Source organism: Phalacrocorax carbo, chromosome 2, assembly GCF_963921805.1.
Source record: "Phalacrocorax carbo chromosome 2, bPhaCar2.1, whole genome shotgun sequence".
Lineage (NCBI taxonomy): Eukaryota > Metazoa > Chordata > Aves > Suliformes > Phalacrocoracidae > Phalacrocorax > Phalacrocorax carbo.
Window position 1 is genome coordinate 118,327,323 of NC_087514.1, and position 20,195 is coordinate 118,347,517.

Here is a 20,195-nt window from a genome sequence, read left to right on the forward strand (position 1 = left end):
TTTCACACTTCTGTATGCAAGGTGCTTGGAATAATTCTTGTGTTTTGGTGGATCACAGCTTTTATTACAATGTTAATTATCTGGGCAGTCTTCCAGAGTCCAGGATTGAAACTGAATATGGGCAGCATTGTAGAAAGTGATCTTTAAGGTTTACAAACTGCAGAAAATCTATGCATGGGATTTTGAATGACAGTGGAGAAAAAAGATTTTGCTTAAGGAAGGTGAAACAGTGGCTTTTTCTTCTAAAAGAGGTATGAGACTTTAATCTTGACATTGGGCTAATGGATCTAAAGTTTTACATTCTCAATTCAACTGAAGTCAAGTATATATTCAGTTTTAAACCGAGGATTAAGTAGTTTGCTGGACAAAAATCCCATTCAGGAGATTTCTCCCATGTATTTAGTATTTTTTATTGGTCTTTAGTATAGAAAATTAAGTTGATCCTAAGTTTGTTTTGTCAAAATCTGAATCTTCAGTTTCAGGCAAAATAGTTGCTTCAAGACCATAAACATTTATTTTTAAAAAGTTTTCAAAAGTGGGCAGTGATGTTTGTGTTCCTCCAGTTATGACACTTCCTGGGGTCAATACAGTTGTGTAAGTATGGATATAGGTAGACCATCTTGAGATCCCACCCACCCTAGGGTATCCCACAGGGCCTTAACTGCTAGTCCAGAGGAAATATGCATCTCCCTGGTCCATGTCATATCTGACAGCATTGTTTGAGAATCCTCAGATACTTCAAGCTGTTTCAAATTGCACCTCTTCTGCCTGTGTTAAAGCAACTGAATCAAAGCCCTGTTGAATCTGCCTGGAGAAGTGCAGAATAGGTGAGATCTCAGCTGGCTCCACATGTGGAATGCAGCACCTTTGTAAACAAGATTCTCCTAGTCTCAGGTTTGATACTTATGTGCATGTACACCCAAGCCAGCTCTGTCCAGCGTGCATGTAATATGAATCCCCTTCAGTTGTATGATCACCGAAGATTTATTTACTTAGGAAGAAAATGTGAAAGCCATTTTACAGATACAGTTATAGAAAATCAGTGAAGATTAGTGTAAGCGTTTGGAAAAAAATGGGGGGAAAATAGTCTGTAACAAAAAGGTTACTATTTTCTTGTCTTCTTTTGTAAGCAGCCCAGAGACTTGGCAGTGACAGATGAGCTCTTTCAGATCTAGCTGGAAGAGTTTCAAGCAAACACTGCTCCTCAGCTGGATGGTACTTCTGTCACAGCACAGCCAACAGGGTAACTGTGGTTGTGTCATTACTTCAAGGCAAAAGCAGTCAGTTTAGTTTAAATAGACCTAAGTAAATTAGGGGGATTAAGGTAGGCCTACCAACTTGACACTGGAGAGTGGTAGTATGAAGGATTTTGTTCATTTTGGGACAGTGAAGTCCAGGAGAGGGACAGCAGCAAAGGTGTTTCAGACGTGAGCATCTGACTGTGGCATAAGTGAGGTACAGACCCTTTGGTAACTAGAAACACACACAGTGATGAAACTGCAATTGTGTAGACCCAAAAATTGAAGATAGCTGACCTTTCTTTAATACTGCTGCAAAAGTCTTTTCTATTGCTACTGAGAGTTTGTTTTGTGATGGTGGAAATCAGGATTTCCCATCTGTTTCATCTCATAAAAAAGATGTGTCATTTGCAATATCTGTCTTAATAAGATCTGTTATTCTAAATGCCACAAACAAAAATAAATTAGGCATTGGTTTATTTTAAATATTTTAGCAATAAATGTAAAAATCTAAATCTTATGGTATATTTGCTATTTTCTTTATTCTTGCAGTTCATCCTAAAGCTCTCTGTAAGTTTGAACCTATATAAACGTTAACCTCTGTAGCTGTTAACATAACTTTTCTGCCTTTTTATTTAACTGCTTTCCCACTATCTAGGAAAAACAAAAGGCTTTTGATCTTCATTTAAAGTTGCAGTTTTTATCCACTGTATTGCAGCAGGTGAGAATGCTTTGTTTTATCTGTGTCGTCTTACATCTCTTACATAGTAAGAGATGCCATAAAGTGATATTGAGGGTTTCGCATTTCTCAAGCAAAATTCTCAACCTCAAAATGTTTTCCAGGAAATATCAGCTCTGAAGAATCCTACTTTTTGGCCAAAATCAATAATCATTGCAGAAAAGTATTTAATAATCACAGCTAGCCCTGAGTTATGATGGGAGTGATGAGCATGAAGTAGACACGTGGAATAGGCTGGTTCTCTTATTTGGCTTTGTGCTGAGAATTTGGTTTTATTGGTAAAGAACAGAAGACAAAGATAAGGTGTGTAATCTTCCTGTTCTGATGTGCTCACCTATATTCATAAATTTGGAAGGAAAAAAATAAAATTCTATTTGAGCAATGAGATTTTTAGCAATTTCTGACCATAGTGGTCTTCAAAAACCTTTCTAAGCTCCCAATTTAAAAAACAAACAAAACCCTTAATTCATTGTAGATATTGTACACAGTGAGTAGGCACTTTCTCACATTGCTGCTAGTGTCTATCGCTTATCATTTGTCTAGATGGAAAGAGGTTTCATATTCTGTACTATTTGAGTCTCAGCTTATGAGAACCAGATATTAAAAGAGATTTTCATTTTATTCCTTGAGAAAATATATACTTATCTCATATTTTAATATACATGCTATTTTTAGTATGTCATGTATAGTGATAAGCAAATTAGTTCTGTAGCATTCTCTCAGTCATAAAATAAGAATCACTTTTTTTGTGTCAAAAGTTGATGCTTAATTCAGCAAAACACTCCTCCTCTCAACTTTTTATTTTTTCCTTACTCTCAGAGTTAAATTTTGTGCTATGAATTTTAATCACCTTTTAATCATCTTGGTTTCCTTTAGTAAAAATCCCAAGGACGATTTTAAAGAAAAAATGTTTTCCCATTTGTGCAATGTCACCAGCCTGTGTCCATTATAGGTACTCTTACAGAATCCTGTGCAGATTTTAAGGTTTCAGTATTTCCATTTCCAACTTGCACCATAATATTTCACCTCTTGGAAAATCATTTCCTTTCTCATTATTGTAGTCAACTTGTCTCTAGAAATGAGGCATTACAAATTGTTATGAATAACACCTGTAACCATCTTAGGACAGTGGATTGAATTTGTTAGTAAAATTCTAATATTCAGAATTACCTAGCACAATCAAAAAGAGAGACTGTATTTCTTTGTTATTCTTTGGACAATGTCAGTAGAATAATAGCACTCTCTGTAAGCTAATTTAGCTTTCTTTTTCTAAATGAGTGCCCATAAATGAAAGCATTGATATTAAGGTCAAGGCAGGAAGTCTTAAACTTGCACAGAAGAGTAATTCCTTAATACCATGGTTTGTCATAGTATACTTGTCTTCCATCAAATATCAAGGCAAATTTTAGCTTGCTTTCCCAGTCTTGTGGTAATGAGTGGTTAGGGCTCACTTTTATGCCAAAAGATCTTTTGAAGGTCAGGATTGACGACTGCCATTGATGGTTGGGCATTGATGGCTCCGTTCCTCCCACACTGTGACTTGGCCAGTGTCCCAAATATTGCTTGCCTGTGAAGGAGATGGGCTTTTGCTGGGCTTTTCAGGGCCTTCTGAAAGCTATACAATGAAGTCCCATGGGGTGGGGAGATGAGGAGGCAGGTTTGGATTTTGGTTATGTTTTCATCAAGTTTGGATTTAGTCAGGTTACTCTGAAAAGATGAATCAGTCAGTGGCAAAGCAAAACTTGTCTTCTGCCCAGCCCACCTTAAGTGCCTACAAAAAAATGAGGGTATTGTTGGAGAAACAGGCATGCGACTGGGGGTGTGATAGAAAAGCTTGGGACCAGAACTAAAAATGATTGCACTACAAGTCATTGCAGACACGGTTAATTGTGCCAGGGCTGCAAGTTTCCCTTGCTCTATTTCTTGATCTAACTATTGATGTTAACTGTTCTCTATTGAATTGCAAGTCACTGTCTCGCATGCCAGTTTCATAGAGCCTAGCAATGGCATAACATCATAACAGCAAAAAAGAGAAAATGGTAATGGCAGAGTATACATCATGGAGAAGAGATCAGTTCAAGTGATGGAGAACTTAACTGCTTTAGGAGCATTAAAACTAAAAGCAATAACGTTCATGCAGAGGAAACTTGATGTGGAGGTGTCATAGGCTGCTGAGATGCATGCAAGGACTTAACACTCACCTATTCTTGACAGTTTGGACTCTCACGTTACTTCAGTTTTATCACCCTGCTGTACTGCCGTTACCTTGTGCAAGGATGCAAATACTGTTCCATAAAGCACCTTCCAGTGCAGCATCCTTAAGTAAAAAAACCAAAGGCAACATCTGTAGCATCAGCAGGGTAAGGAAAGAGGCAGCAGAAGAGGGGGAAATGGCTACCTGCCAGCAAGAGCTAGCTTAGACCACTGAAACCATATCTTCAGCAAGACAGGAATCCTTTCCATCTGTCCAACCACACATAGAAATGACAGTAAAGAAGTTTTATGAGATGCTGTTTGTTATATTCAGTACACACAGGCACACGTAAATGTATACGTGTTCACATACACTCACTTTTTTAGTATTTCATTGGTTTGCAAACTCTTCCACAAAGAACTCGGGGAATTGAGCATCTCCTTTTGACTGTGTCTTTGACGCATTTGTGAGCATAGACATTAATTATCATAAAAAGGATAAATGCATGTTTTCTTCATTCCATTTACCCCTTAGTCTCATATTCAGTAAAAAATGAGATTCTTATAACCAGTACAAACATTCAAATTTGGATCAGCTGCATCAGTTTCATTTGGGAGGAGTGGTGTTAATCCAGAAGTAGGGAAGCACAGTCGAAATCAGAATGCATCCCGGTGTTTTAAGAAGAATAGTTGCACTTAGTGTTTGTGTGCTAGATATTTGTAATAGAGATTGCTTTCTGCATCTATCACATCTATATTAGTTCTTTGACTAGCTTGACAAGACAGGTGGGAGAGACTTCATCATGGCATGATAGCTGTCTCTTTGAATCACTTCCAGGTGTTAGCAATGACCATTCCTGCAAGGGCAAGATAAATTAGACAAGAGCTCTTTATAGCAGTTTGCAATGTCCAGCTACCAGGATGATCTTGCTGCATGTGTGTCTGTGAATTTTAGGTGATTTTTATAGAACCTCATAACTCCTGAGTTTGATGTGGGTGGTCAGGGAGGGGAGAGGGCTGTGAAGCACTAAAACTCCAGGACTCCCCACGTGTTGATTTTATATCTCCCTTAGGCACACATTAATCTCTTCTTACTTCTCTGTAAAATGCAGCCCAGGGCAAAGCTGATCTCTAAACATCCTTTAGCAGAAAATCTTCACAAAGTTTAGATTTAAATACATGGAAATATTGCTTGTGCTCTTAGGTTTTGGGAGATCAACTCTTCAGATATGCTCTAAGGAAAGTCACTTTTGCTTGCCATTCATTTCTTCACAGCATTTAAACTCTAGTGCGGTATCCTTGTTATACTATTAAAGCAAATGTTTCACAAGCTTAAAGAAAAGCTTTAATATTGTGACTCCTGTGTCTAGCTATATACCTGCAGGCTAGGACCAAGGTATGTTCACTGACGCAAACACTTTATGAACATCCATCTAGCTGCCTTGCACAATATTTAATGTGAAGCAAACCTTTGGTTTTAAAAGTCAAATAGTGTCTGCCACTAAGAACTTACCTCAAAATTCTAGAAAAGCTAAAAATCACATCTCTTCTTTGTTGAACTTTTCTTCCCCTACTGATGGGGGGAGTTTCTTCCGGTACTGAGAAGGTAGGGTATTTTACTCAAAATCTTGATTTCCTAAAGCTTCCTATCACAGAATACTCTACTAGGAAAACAAAAACCAAAAACCCTGTGTTGCAGTAATTGGACTGTAATAAAGGCCAATATGGATTGTCATATTCTGCTATAAGAATACCTTTTTTCTAATTCAATTTGATCTTTTTTGGAAATCCATCATTAGCTACAAAGGGTAATAAAAAAATTAAGAAATCATGAACACTGAAGTGAGGCTACAGTTCTTGAAATGGAGAACATACATCAGTGAAGATGATGAAGAAAATGTAGTGTCTGGCCTTTATCCTTTTTTGTTTGGTACTCATAGACTAGAATAAGAATTGGGTACTTGTAAAAGCAAATAATAAAACAAAGTAACATTGATTTCCTCTTCTGTCTTATAAAATTATTGATCTGTTTTTAACCTAATTGGCACTTGTGAAAATAAATGGAAAAAACAGTAGGCTCTTTATGGGGTTCAAGTATTTGTTCTCAGTAAGAGCGTCCTAGGCCTACTTGTTTGGGACTGTGTTGGCTATCCTAACAAGCTAAAGATCTGTGTGCTGTAGCATACTGTATTTGCTTTGTTCTTCTCTTTAATCTCATGTATCCAATTATTTCTTGTAATTTGGAGAAGTAACAGTGCTAAAGATGCCTTAATGTATTGATGTACAACAATTGACTGCATACTGCTAAAAAAGTCGTTTTTCAGTAAAAGTCTTATCTAACATAAAAATGAACAGCTAATTACAGGAAAGGGATAATAAAAGATGTTTTCCAGTTAAACCCACCAGTTCATGTGAAGCAAAGGAACATTTTTTCTCCGATATCCTGCCTAGGAGGCCAGCTGACATCGATTAATACAATGTTTGCATAACACACAGACATTTTTAATCAGTTATACTTTTCTGTACTATAGAATTTACTATATAGAATCCAAAGGCCGTCTGTTTTCTCAGTTTTGATCCTCAGATATTGTTTGTGGAGAAATTTACAGATGGGTGGGCCCCTAATTTACATGCCTAAATATTTGCAGGTTTTAGGAATGAATTACATTTAGGTCTAAACTTCCCACACTTTCTTTTAGGCAAAGCAACACTAAAGGTATTGCACATAAATTCAGTGACAGTATTTGTATTGGTTTCAACAAGCTTTGGCTCAATCTCCAGGCTGTACAATTTGGATGTTGAGCTTGAGGGTACGTCAGGTGAAATTTTATTGCCATCATATGAGTTATCCTGAAGCCTAAAGCTCTGTGAGAATCATCAAAATCAGCATATTTAATTACAAATTGCAAATCACAAATAAGTAACACTGATAAAAAGGCTTGCAGTTGTTTAAAAAAAAAAAGATAAAACTATGCTTTTCCATGTTATTTGATATAATTTATTTAATAAATATTTTAAAAAGGTAAATTTAAATTTTAAAAAAATCAGGATACAAGTGTTCACACACTTGTAGCTGAACCTTTGGTTTTTGGGGCTATCATATAAATCATAGCAAACATCTTTATAAACTGCCATCCTGATAGGGCTGCTGATTATTGCTCTCCCCTGTTTGCAGCTGCAATGCAATGGCTCCTGTGGATACGGAGACAGATTATTCCACATCCATTTGCCAGTACCCAAAAAGGAAGGCTGTGTTTTAAAATGCTATTGCAAAAATAGGCTTATCTAGCTCACTTGGATTTTAAATCTGGATATTTGTGTGATAAGGTTTGGACCATCCCTCCAGTAGAAATCATGTTGTGGAAGAAGTGTGTGTGTATTTTATTTTGTATGTTGTATCAGTGCACGTATGTGAGAAAGGGATGGAGAAAAAGAGAAGCAGGTTCCAATTTCATCACACAGTTCTTGTGTCTGTTCACAGCAGTTAGCCAGGTATATTGTTTTAGCACGGCTAAATGTACATCTATTAGCAAGGTGATTTTACATATTATCTCTCTGTGCTAATTTAATGCTGTTGTTTTCTCTGTCTACTCTTGTAACAAAACAGAAGTACTCTGCTGTCTCTCTCTGCAACATATCTACAGAGGTCCTGAAAGTCATCAATGCCACTGAAGAGCTGATAGCAGAATCCACTGGTCCCTGCGATTTCCCAGCTGACATTCAGGACAGAGGAAGAGGGACGTTCCCACTGGGGACAGACCCCATCAGACTCGATGAGCAGCTCACCACACTGGAAGAAAACGTAAGAATATGAATCAGATGTGGAAGTGGCATGTTTGTGAGTGAGTGCACCTATGTGTGTGTGCCAACTGGAAAGGGAAAGTGCGTCGGCAGCATCAGTGGATGTTCAGAATTAATTTTGGGTTATTGAACAAATACACAAAACAGAATAAAAATCCTATTTCAAAGGGGTACTCAGCTGTGTTGGGTGTTTTTTTTTTTAATGTGTGCTTTGAAACATTTGGGGGAGGGGGTGAGTTGGCTGTGTTGGGTTTTACAACTAATTTTAGAATCCCTGCTTCAAAAATTAACTTAAGCCATCCAAACCTCTGTGGCTGCACAGCTGTGCCATGCCTTGCTGACACTACATGTCTCCAAGTCCCAGCACAGCCTCATTATTTTAAGGACAGGTAAGGGAAAGCATGTCCCCAGTCACACAGAGAAAAATTGGAGGAGCTGTTCCTCCACCCACACTTCCCCAGCATACCGTGCTGAGCACCCAGGGAGCCAGAGTTGCCTGCTCCACTCATAAAAAAAGCAGTCTGGAGAAGCTGAATTAAACAAACCTTTCTGCTTGGCTACATCCAAATCACCTGTCCTTTTTCATGAGTACCTGTCATCTGCAAGGAAATGTGTAATGCTGAATCACAGAGGGAAGTCACTACTCACTGGAAATTTTTATGCATCCACTTAATGGAGTCGGTATACTTGTAACTTCCGATTTTCCTCTTCTTCCCACATTTAACTGATTACATTTCAGTGATTTTTCCCTTCATTAGGAGCTCTTAAAGATCTCGCAGGAATCTGGGCTGTCCCATTGTAACATCCTGATCAATTCAAGAAAATAGATCCTGGTTTTCTTTAGCCCAGGAAAACTTTCAGACAGAATCTCTTCTTGGGGGATAAAATCAGTTTCCTCCACAGAAACACACTTCCACAGCAGCCGCAGGCCAGGGATGGAGGAGGAGATAATCCATGGCAATAACAGCCAGTCCTGGGCCTGTCCTACTCCAGAGCCCTCCCACTAGTCCCACAACTCCCCTGTACCTCTCACCACACCTTTTTTGAGCTCAAATCTCCCAGCACTACTTTGGTTTGAAGGTTCCCAAGCTAGATCCTACCCCTCCTAACATCATCTGCTCCACAACCTTTTCCATCTCAGAGCTTTCCCCCTGCCCACACCAACAAGATGCCCTCCAACCCGCCGCAGAGCACCTTCGCCTCCCCCCCAACCAGTTCACAATCATAACCGGACCTCCAAACTTCTCCTTCCCACCTCTCTTCAGCCTTCCCAGGCATCTGGCTGTGCGTGCTCCTCCTCGCTTCCACACGCTGTGCTGGTTGCAGGCATCTTCTGCCCTCCATCATGGGGCACCACAGCCACCCGCGCCTGCCCTGCCATGGAGTTCTCCACATGGCAGACATGCTCCCAGCTCCTCTTTGGTAGGGAAACTCAAAACAAACAAGCAAAATAGGCTTGGGAGTCCTCCCCAGCAGGGCTGGGAGGACAGGACAGTAGAATGTGTCCAGGAGATGCTGGATGTGTGACAGCTCAGATATGGCCCTCCGCAGAATAGTAAAGGCTTCCCAGAGTAGTTGTTGCTCTGGTGCCTGGAGAAGGGTATAACTTGAGTTTGTGGCGAGCAAAGTGCCTTCCTCATGCCACCCACCATGGTATCCATTTCATTCTTACATGACAGATGCGCCCCCACAACAACTTCTAGTTGAGTTTGATCAATTTTTTTCAGACTGATAGAAGTAGGTAGATGGAGATTTTCTCCCCTACGAAATACTGAAGCATCCTAGCTCCACACACCACAGGATGCATTTGTCAGGGTGAATACAGAACAAAAATCCAAGTCCAGGCTGGACCACATCTTTAGAAAAACTAAAATACCTTTGGAGGACCCAGAGCAATTTGGGGAGAGTTCCTTCCACAGTTTTCTGTGGAGAACTGTGTTGTAAACTATCTGGGGTGTGGTTTTTTTTACCCAATTACACTCTGACAATCTCTCCCGTCCTTGTGGAGCTTTGGCATATGTGGTGCCATGGCCCCTTGTCATTAAATCAGGCCAAGCATTTCTTACTGAGCAGAGACTGGGCACTGAGGCAGAGCATTTCCTGCTGTGGCATTGTCCTCCTTGTAGCATATCTCTGGTTTAGCTTCTCTCAATTCCCTGTATAATTCATAAGGTATCCAGCTGAGCCTTGCAGTGTCCCCACGCTACATCTTTCTCTGCCCCACACAGGATTTGGAGTAGATGGCAGAGCTTCATGGTTTCAAGATTTCACCACCACACTCCATAGCAGAGTTAAAGAGCCTTTAGAAATCCAGGAATCCATAACTTTTCCCAGTGCAGATGGGAGCGTATCTGCATGCAGCACATCCTCTTCGCAGCAATTTTGGAAGAGGATCTGGGTATATATAGGCGCTTTGTTCATTTGTGCTTTCTGTAGCATTTTGGGGACTGCGCATGCATCAGTGGGGGGAATGTGGAGCCACTTTAACCGGCACAAGGTCAGGTGGGGTTTTGTGGAAGCCGTGCATACCTAAATGATAGTAAAATAAGTCTTCACAATCTGAATATGCATGTATGCAGAAGGGCATAATATAATGGAGACCTGCAAGTACCCTTTTGCTGCTTGGAAGCACGATTGTTCAGGTAAAGAGAATATTCTTCAGGAAAATATTTTATTTAGATCTAGCTGGAAAATGTTCAATAAAATTAAAATTTAGCAAATGTAGGGGCTAATTCAGTTACAAAAACATTGATGACCTTCCCTTCCCATGTTTTTCTCAGTCCTATTTTCTTTAGATTTTTTTTCCCCCCTCTTGAAAAGTACAACTTATTGTGCAGAGAATTTTGGCACAGCATTTAAATGCATCCTTTCTTTAAGTTTCTACAGATGTTTCTGTTCATATTGTTCATTTTTCTTCTTTCTCTGAGCTTTTAGACATAACAGGGAAATAAAAAAAAACATCGCCTTTTAATCTGAAGTGGCTGTGGTATGTCGCACCAAAGATGTATCATTTAAATGAATGGAAGGAATAATTAAACCCCACAAAAGCAGGAACATTTCTATTTAAATCAGCATGATAACTTTATGGCCCGCCTGTGTCTTCAAATACTTCAGCAAAGATGTTAAATAAGATCACTTATTTGTTCTAGGTACATTTTTCAAAGATTTCATGCCTGCAGTTAGTCTGTGGTCATACAAGATGTAGTGAATTTGTTTCTTAGCAAAGTCACATACGTGAAAAAAATGTATATACATTTATGCTTTGTGATAACATGCAAAGGAAAAAAAAAACCTATTGCAAGCAATGAAGAAACTAAAATAAAAAATAATGGAAAGTAAACACTTAAATCTTAATCTAGTCATTCTCTACCACTTTTGATCCATAAAGTCACAGCATGGCCAGAAATTATTTGACTGAATGATCTAGGAATTGCGGGCAGGTGACCTGAGTGGAAAAGAGGTATGAAGTGAAGGTATCTGCTCAAGGATCTGGTTCAGATCCTGTTTTCTTGCCTCTTAAACCATGAAGTCGGCCACAGAATATGTTTAATTCATGTTAGCTTTGTAGCACCATCGTCTTTACTGCTATTAGAGTGAGGCTGCCAATGGGGCAAATCAGAATATATATTTCATTTCCACTGGGCTGTTACCAGCCTCATGGAAACAGTCTCTTGGCTGTCTACTAAGTAGGCAAAAGGTGCAGTATTTTTGCATGGGTCTGCACGGTTTTAAGCACAAATGTCAAAAGCTAATGCTTGAAAATTACCCTTTTTTATAAACCAGAGACCTCCATCTGGCCATGTACCTTAGATTTCTTTGTGAAATAAAAGAAACAATTAAAACACAATGTATTATTAGTTATTGCTCCAAGGAGCTGAATGGGAAATGAAACCTTTACCTGCAGTTATCAGAGATATCGTAGGTGGGTCAAAATATTAAGTGTTATTTGGTTTTAGGGAATATCTCTAAATGACAAAGTCTGTTATTCTCTCTTATGTGGCCCAGCTAAGTCTATTGACCCTCCACAGATTCACTCCAAAGGGCCAGGAGGCGGGAAGATTTTGGCTGCTGTATATTTGGGTGAGAGCAGGATGGGATGGAAAACTCTGTTACACATGTAAGCGCAGCTACTCGATAAGAAGTTAATAACCATACGTTGCTGAACAGTTATTCTTACAGAGTTTTGATTAACAGAAGTTATTAGGCGTGTTTCAGTAATCACAGTTTTATATGAGGTGTTATCTGTTGGCTTCCCCTTGTAGACTTCAGGGTTTTTGCTTTGCAATTAAATATCAAAAATAAAAAAGTAAACTTTTCAGGGTTTTTTGTTGTTGTTGTTTTTTTTTTCTGGTGAATCTGGAACAAATGTGTTTTGGAATATCATTGTAGCACCTATGAAATTTGGAGTTCAGCCACCTCATACCTCGCTCCTCTCTGTGAATGTGTGTTTTCAGATTAATCCCCCATCGCTTTCCTCTGCCAATTAAGTCTCCCTGTAGTGGGTTAGCAAGGAGGGAAGCTCAAAAGCATCATGGAAGATGCAGTCTGCTCAAACCTCTGTGCCCACAAAACAGAAATCCCTGACACCTCTCCCTGCCTTGGCCCTGCAGGTGTACTTGACAGCTGGCACGGTGTATGGGCTGGAGGGGCAGCTGACCAACCTGGAGGACGCCGCACGCAAGATCAACAGTGTTACTGCAGAATCTGAGCTGGCCGATCTGGAGGATCAGGTGGCCACAGCAGCCGCCCAGGTTCATCACGCGGAGCTTCAGGTGAGGAGAGCGGCTCCTCCCTACCTGCAGGTTTCACACTGCCTTGCCTAGCACTTACCTTTTGTCCATGCACACTTACTTTCAATATCCTTTTGTACCGTAGTGGATTGATGATCCAAGGATGCTGAGTGCATCACAGGAGCTGGGCAAAGCTTAACTGAGATGCATAACTCAGACCTGCCAGATATACTGTATTTGCTTGTTTCTTCCCCCAGCTTGTTTTCAGACATGGGAGCGTAACAGCCTGTTACTGCAATACTGGTACTGAACCTGCTCCTTGCTGCCAGGCAGCTCACATGGTACACTCTGTGTCTGATCAGCAAATTGTAAAGCACTTTGTAGAAGCCGGTGTGAGTACCGTTCTCCCAAAAAAGGCCAAGGGCAGCCAGCCGCTGAGCCAAGCACAGAGCCTAGCACTTGCAAGCCTGCCTCGGGATTTAGTTGCACACATCCCAGCCAAAAGGCGATTGCTCTTGTGGGCTGTGAATTAGTGTCTCTCTAGTGGGCTCCAGAAAGTCTGGGGCTCAGAAGAGAACATTGTGACCTGGTGCTAAAAGCTGAATGAGGTAACGCTGCCAGACCTCAAGGGGATATAACACTGCCAGCAGCTCACTGCCAATGATTTCACTGACCAGTCTGTACCAAGCAAGGCACTCTGACCTGCCTGTGCTAGGCTTTAATGGGAAGTACCTGTTTTTCACTCAGCAGCAGCATGCTCAATTTAGGACTGAGCAAAGATCTGAGAGTCTGACGTCTCTCTGATGTCAGAAGTGCACTGCTGCGCTAGATGGTGAACTGGCAGTGACATTTTGTTAGCTTCGGTCATTATTTTACGGTAAATATGTTAATGGGAGTGATACTTGAGGAGGAGAGACAAGGAGGGTGAGAAAGAGGCTAACTGAAGGTCTTCTGTAGAGAACAGCTTCAGGGGTCATCATGAATCAGGAGTCGGGTTATATGTCTGACTTCTCTGACACTTCTTTCCCTTGTAGCAACATACGTTTCTGCTAGTCTCAACATCAGCCTACTTTCCCCCAGATGTTTCCTTTCTTGGACTTTTGTTCCTCCTAGCAATTTGTTTGCCACTGAGTATTTTTTATATAGTGTATACCTGCATTTATGCATGTTAGTGTTTAACAGATATATACACTTAAATTATAAATATTTAAGGTCAAATGTTTAGATTTTGTGAAAGAGGATGTAGTTTGCATGTGCATGAAATTAATTTTGAACTAGAAAATATGTCTCACAAAGTCATTCTTTGAATGTAGTCTTTGAAAAACACAGCTTGAATGAATTTGGGTTTATGCAGCTAAAGGTAACTGGGAGATGGCAGATGGGGGTTTTCTTTCCTCCTTTCCTTTTTTCCTCAAAAGGAGTAAAATGCCTCTTCCTTGGAGTAGGACATGGTAGTTTGGATTGTTCTTTTGCTGCATCTTTACTAACAAATTAAGTCCCTTTTAGCGTCAGGACTAAAGAATACAGAAAAGTGTCAGAATTGCGAAGAAGTTAGTTAGCCATCTGTTTATATTTTTTGGTTAAAGAGAATTTGAATGGGGGAGGGATGTATTTTAGTAGTGGCATCCACAGTAATTTTAAAACTTCTTTTTCCCCCTCCCTGTCTGTCTGTCTCTCTCTTTTATTTTCTTTGAAGATTTCAGATATTGAGAGCAGAATATCAGCTCTCACTGTTGCAGGCTTGAATGTGGCTCCATGTGTTCGCCTGACAAGGAAACGGGATCAAAAGCAAACAAACCAGGTGCCAGAACATTATGTAGTATTCAAAAATGCATTGGGGAAATCTTGCCTCTTTATGTAGTGGAGTTGAGTAACGCGTATGTGTTGTTTACAGATGCATACAATAGACACATCAAGACAGCAGAGGAGAAAACTTCCAGCCCCACCAATAAAAGGTGCGCTTCAGTTGTTTACATACACTAGAGAGAGAGAGTCTGTCCTTATGAGGTTCAATATAATGTGCAGTTCAGCAAAGTAGGGGGAAGATTAAGTTATAAAATGAACAGAGAAAGCCTAAATATGTCCACCCTCCTCATTTCCCATTCTACTTGCATTACATAAAATACCCATTTGTCACATTAAAAAGCATCACCACTTTCTCTTTCCATGGAAGTTGTGACAGTGGCAAATTAATAGGAGCAGAAGCAGAAGGCTGGGAGAAGCAAATGAGAAATGCTGAATACTTGTCCTGCAGCTGGGATGCTGCTACTCTGGCATGCCTGGGGTTAGGCTGTGAGACTCAAACAGTCGCAGTGTTTAATTACAACAGCCAGTTGCCACCGTCCACAACCCTGTTGCTTTTCTTAAAGCCATATGATGTGTCTCAGCGATGTTGCTGGTATGTTAGGGTATGGCTGTGAATTAGCTTTATAAAATAAAGTGGTTTTTTCTTTCATGTTTTCCCTTTTTTTTAAACCCTGCAGTGCATTAGCTCTGACAATTTTAGGGCCTGCTTCACCTTGCATTGCTCTTGATTGACATGGCCTCAAACTTTAATAAATTTGGAGTATCACAGCCTGCTGTTTTTCATTTAAATTAAAGCCAGCTTTCCTCATACGTCTTAGGGGAAGTTTCCTCCCTCTGGAAGCTGTGACTCTTCAGGAGTATTGTTACATCTTCTTCAATGTGCTATGTGAAAGATCTCCCTCTTTGTATTTTTCCCAGGTGAAAAAATAGATGGTTCTCCAGTTACCACTGTCAGAACGTTTAACAGAAACTTCATGCTTCAAGGATCTCTAACACAAAGAGCTAAAGAGAGGAAAAGCACTGCCAAGGACTTAATGGTAAACTCATAACAAATGTTTTTAAAGCTGCTGTTAAAAGCAGTAAATAGAGAGATAGCGATATCTGTGTAGGCAGCTATATTTCAGTATCTCCACAAAACTTCTTTTAATAGTTTGAAGAAAAAGAATAGAGACCACTGAGGCAGCTCTGAACAAATACAACCGGTGTCATTGCAAGCTGTATGACTATATTCCACAGTATAGCAGCTGTGCAGTCCTGAATGTCGGCCTGTGAGAATGTATTCTGGCTGTCAGGTCTCTGGGAATGTGCTACCCTTATTTAAAAGAAAAAAAAAAAGGATTAGTGGTCCCCTGCGATTCAGACTTCTGAACCAGCCCCTCACAGAGCCACCTGCGCACTGTAACTCAGCAGGTGAGAGTCACCTTGAATCTCACTAATTCTTGAGAAATGTTCAAAGGCTACCTAAGTGGCATTCAAGGCTACGCATTGGCTCTGCAGGGTTTGAACAAATAGGCTTCACCATACAGCTGTCAATCATTTCTTCTAGAGCAGCTGTAGAAGGGTAAGGAAAAAAGCTGACTCTCCTGAAGGAATCTGCCACTAGATATGTGGAAAATAGGCAGGGAGGCGAGAAGGGGAAGGACCTGGCCCCCTAGAAGCTTCAGCAAGCTTGCTTTCTGTTTTGCTCATGTTTATTTTTTTTCCTGTCCCTCTCTGTTCTAGGAACCTGCTATAGGATCTGCTGTGATGTACTAAACTTACACTTCCCTACTGCCAATAACACACTGCCTAAGGCTGTACACTAGAGTGCCTTTACTTAACAGCCATTGTGTATGTCCAGCTGAAAATGGACCCTCAAGAACCCACAATGCCTCAGTTATAGGGCTTCGTTTGGATACCTCACTGAGAAAGCTGTCCAAGTCTTCAGCATTGTGGTCTGCTAAAGGAAACTCTGCCTTAAAGTTCTCATAAGACTCTAGAAAGGATGCTGAGTTTCAAAAGCAAGGCTCCACATTTTAAGATGCACTTTTGCTCCCCATTGATTGTACTAAAGTATGTCGTCTTTAAACTGCAGTATGTTTTTGTAGATGAAGTCAATCATAATTATAGGCCAATATTTCATATAAAAAGAAAGAACAAAGCAGACCCGTGATCCATATTTGCTGGCCTCTTACTATTCACCTAGGCATCCATCTTGTCAAGCAATAAGAACAACTCTGTGCAGCATCTGCTGCTTTTCAGCTGCGTGGTGGGCGTGGAGAATCAGTGTACCTAGCTCTGCTCCCAGTGAGTCAGTGGAACTTTTGACCAGGTTTGTAGAAGGAGATGTGATGCGCAAAGACTCCTCTGTTCACTGAGGGTACACTTGGCAGAGTTTAATGTTCTAGCCCCAGAGCTAGGGCTTTTGCTCTTGGCAGCAGGGGAAACACAGATGTCATGTTGAACTGTGAATTGGTGGCAGCACATATGGACAACGTGTCTGTTGAGTTACGATCCTGGCGTCTGGAAATACCTGAACACTGCTGTGAAACCCACACCTTCGTATGTTTCATTCTTCTTGGTAGCATTGTCTGCTTGGTGGTGTCCAACCATGCTGTAGTTCAGAATAAATTCTGACTAAATCTTTAAGACTGGAAAAAGAAAGTAAAAGCATTGTGGATGAGACCTCTGCTGACTGGCTGGTGGTAGTAGGATGGCTGCAACCTTCTGCAGTTTCCTCATTCTGAGGCGGGGGAAAATGTAGCCCGGATGGCTCTTCCTTTACTAGTCTGTAGCCAATGTGGAGTAGCTGGGGCCCATCGCGGGTGCCATATGCAACCCACTACCATTGGGCCCCTCTGAATTGGACTGTGAATAGTTAAATTTCTCTCATTTCTTGAGACCTTTGAAAGGTGAGCCAAACAGGAAGGCCCTTGAGCAGATGTCCAGGAGGGAAGATGCTGCTTACAGGGTGTGCCTCGCACCTTTTTTAGGGAGGACCATGCCAATTTGTGGTACTTTTTGCTCTGAGGAATACAAAGGAGAGGTAGTTAGAGGAGGTGATAGGCCAGTGAATCCCTTATCTTCCACACAAAGTGCAGAGCAGGTACCCAAATGCAGACTGGGTTGATGTGAAATGTGCTGTGAAGGAGGGTATGGGCTGGCAAGTTCCCCCTCAGCATTAAGGAGCGGTGAGCTCTCCCGAGAGCAGCGGGTGCCAGGGACGGGGGAGAGCTGCTGCTTTCCCTGCGCTCCCAGCGAACACCCACTGGCAGAGTGCTGCACGTTACCTACCATGCGGCAGGAAAGCAGTCCTCTGGGACACCAGGCCGTGAAGCATCTGTGGTTGTGCAAATATGAGCAAAACTGGGCAAATTTCCTGGCTAGGCTGGATTTAGGGGGGCAGGTGGGGAAGGTAAGGAATGGCTGGATGGGACGGTTGGAAAAACAGTGCCAGTTGCAAATCTGCCACCCGCATTTGACATCACGCTTGTCAGTAAACTAATGTCCAGCTGCATGTAAGGAACCCTCGGAATAACTACAACCATCTTCCCACCTTGAATACATAAGTGTCACTCCATTCCTTCAAGGAATTTCCATCTGCCCAAGATCTGACCCGATGTGTTGATTCTGCGTGAAATTACGCCACCTTCTACTCTCACACAATACTAGTTCTCTGGAACTGGTTTGCACAGATGTGAGAGCAGAATTTGGCCCACTCTGTTTAATATATAAATATATATATAAAATGAATAGATTTTATTTATATATGCAATCCAGTAAAGGAGATTAAACAGAGTAGGATGCCTAGTAATTTTTTTTGTTATCCCGTCTCCTCCCCATTCCTCAACTGTTCTCGTGTATGTGTACAATACATTCCCAGGTTCTGGTTTATGCAGGTATGCGTGTTATGAAGTGTCATTAATGGTGGTTGGTCTACATATTTGTCTAATAAATAATAACTAATATTGTGTATGTAATATCAATACAGAAATTACTAATTTTAATAGAATAACTCTTTGGCTTTTGTTCTGTTAGTGTGATTTAAACAAGCCAATGAAGTTTGGAATAGGTTGTTTTCCTTAAGAGGCATGAAAAGCAAATATCGTGTTACAATGTTAAAATATTCAGTCTTTGACAGAAAAATGTGTACTGTGTAGGCATTGCAAAAAAAAAAAAAAAAGAAAAAAAAAATCCCACCTGCTATGAGGCATTTGAATTTTTACAAATGTTTATTGTGCCAAATACGTGCAAAGATATAATTTACTGTTTTAAAAAATCATAAAAGCATATGTTATAGCACACAAAGAATTATTTTGTCATCAAGTGATTTCAATCTTTAGTGTTAATATTTATATTTAGATTAATTTTTATAAATGAAAATATTTTAATGGGTAAAATGAAGACTATATGATCTATTTGATTAAGTCTGAGTGAATATTAAGCTTGCCTTGTTGTTGTTATCTGCATACTCACCGAGAATTATTGTCAAGAGAAATTATGAAAGAGTAAAAGCAATTTATGAAAAGAATGCCTTTTCAAGGACTTGATTCATAAAAAACCCCAAAAGTTCTTCTCTGTTGTTTGGATTTATGTGCATCTCGGCCAGGAAGCGTGCAGAACATGCTGCCACCGCACAGAGCTCAGGTACAGCCTGTCCACAAATGACCCATCCCCGGTTAAACCCAGGAGACTTGCAACTCCCCAGAATTACCTCGGTTAGCTGAGGGGAGGGATATGCATTCACGCACTTGATTCAGGCTTTTTTCCGTTGGGGCTGGGGTGGGAGGAACCCTGTTAGGAATATCTGATGGTTAGTCTTCTCCGAACTGTTGAGTGTGTTGGTTGAAATACCATCTCAGGCAGAATTTCTCAGGCAGAATTTCTATAACTCTCGCTGGGATGGCTACAAAATGGCAAATCGAGCAAGAGCCCTGCTGATAATTAGCCCAGTATTTCCGAATTCACGTGCGATGAATGCTGATCAAAATATTTCTTTATCAGCATATTTTCTCCACCATGAGGGCATTCATTTAAACTAGCACATTTTAAGTAATACTTTGGGTCTTATATGTTGTATTATAAATAGGAGTAACTACCTTTTTATAAAAATAATCCACCTCTTGCTGACAGACCATTCGCAAAGAGAAAAAAAGGGTTAAATTATCTGCAGTTATTAATTCAACCGCTATTAAATTTTAGTAGTAATTCTAACAAAGCACAACTAGAAATGCAAGTTCACTCTAATTTGTCTTTTGCAGAATGATTCATGGCCTGGATTTAACTGTCAGTCATTAGCTAAATTATAAACTGTCTTTTCTGGATATAAGCCATCGATTAAACTGCATTCAAATATTATTGCTAGTAATAGTTATTAATCAAGATTAAACATATTGTAAATAACACTTCTTAGAAAATGAATATAACAAAGTTAATTACCGTGGCAAGCGTGAGTATTGAGCCACAACCCCAGGCTTATTGATGCGGAGTAACATAGTAGATGGTACATTGCTTGTGATCCTCAAAGAGTGACTTTAGCTTGATCAGATCATGCACTTAACACACAACTGCATTGTTTTAAAGGGAATTGGCTAGTTTAGGCCCTTGCCCCTTTTGGATAATGGTGCATGATTACTTGCAGTAGGCACAAAACAATTCTGAAGAGTTTAATTAGCCAATTTTATTTTTATTTCAGCAGGGAGAAAATAC

The 20,195-nt window shown here is 40.3% G+C and overlaps 1 protein-coding gene across 4 annotated transcripts in view; it reads left to right on the forward strand.

The window, feature by feature from the left end:
- MYRIP (myosin VIIA and Rab interacting protein) overlaps positions 1-18,454 on the forward strand; it is a 236,577-nt gene extending 218,123 nt beyond the window's left edge. For 2 of the 4 annotated variants that reach the window (XM_064444040.1, XM_064444042.1), the window contains 6 exons: positions 7,778-7,972; positions 12,582-12,743; positions 14,398-14,502; positions 14,596-14,656; positions 15,426-15,544; positions 16,230-18,454. In XM_064444040.1, coding sequence (XP_064300110.1) covers positions 7,778-7,972; positions 12,582-12,743; positions 14,398-14,502; positions 14,596-14,656; positions 15,426-15,544; positions 16,230-16,262 — 675 coding nt within the window. In that variant the 3' untranslated portion in view covers positions 16,263-18,454. Of the gene's footprint in view, positions 1-1,896; positions 1,960-7,777; positions 7,973-12,581; positions 12,744-14,397; positions 14,503-14,595; positions 14,657-15,425; positions 15,545-16,229 lie in introns of all 4 variants that reach the window. The other 2 variants (XM_064444043.1, XM_064444041.1) reach the window with 2 other exon arrangements.
- The last annotated feature ends 1,741 nt before the right edge of the window (positions 18,455-20,195 follow it).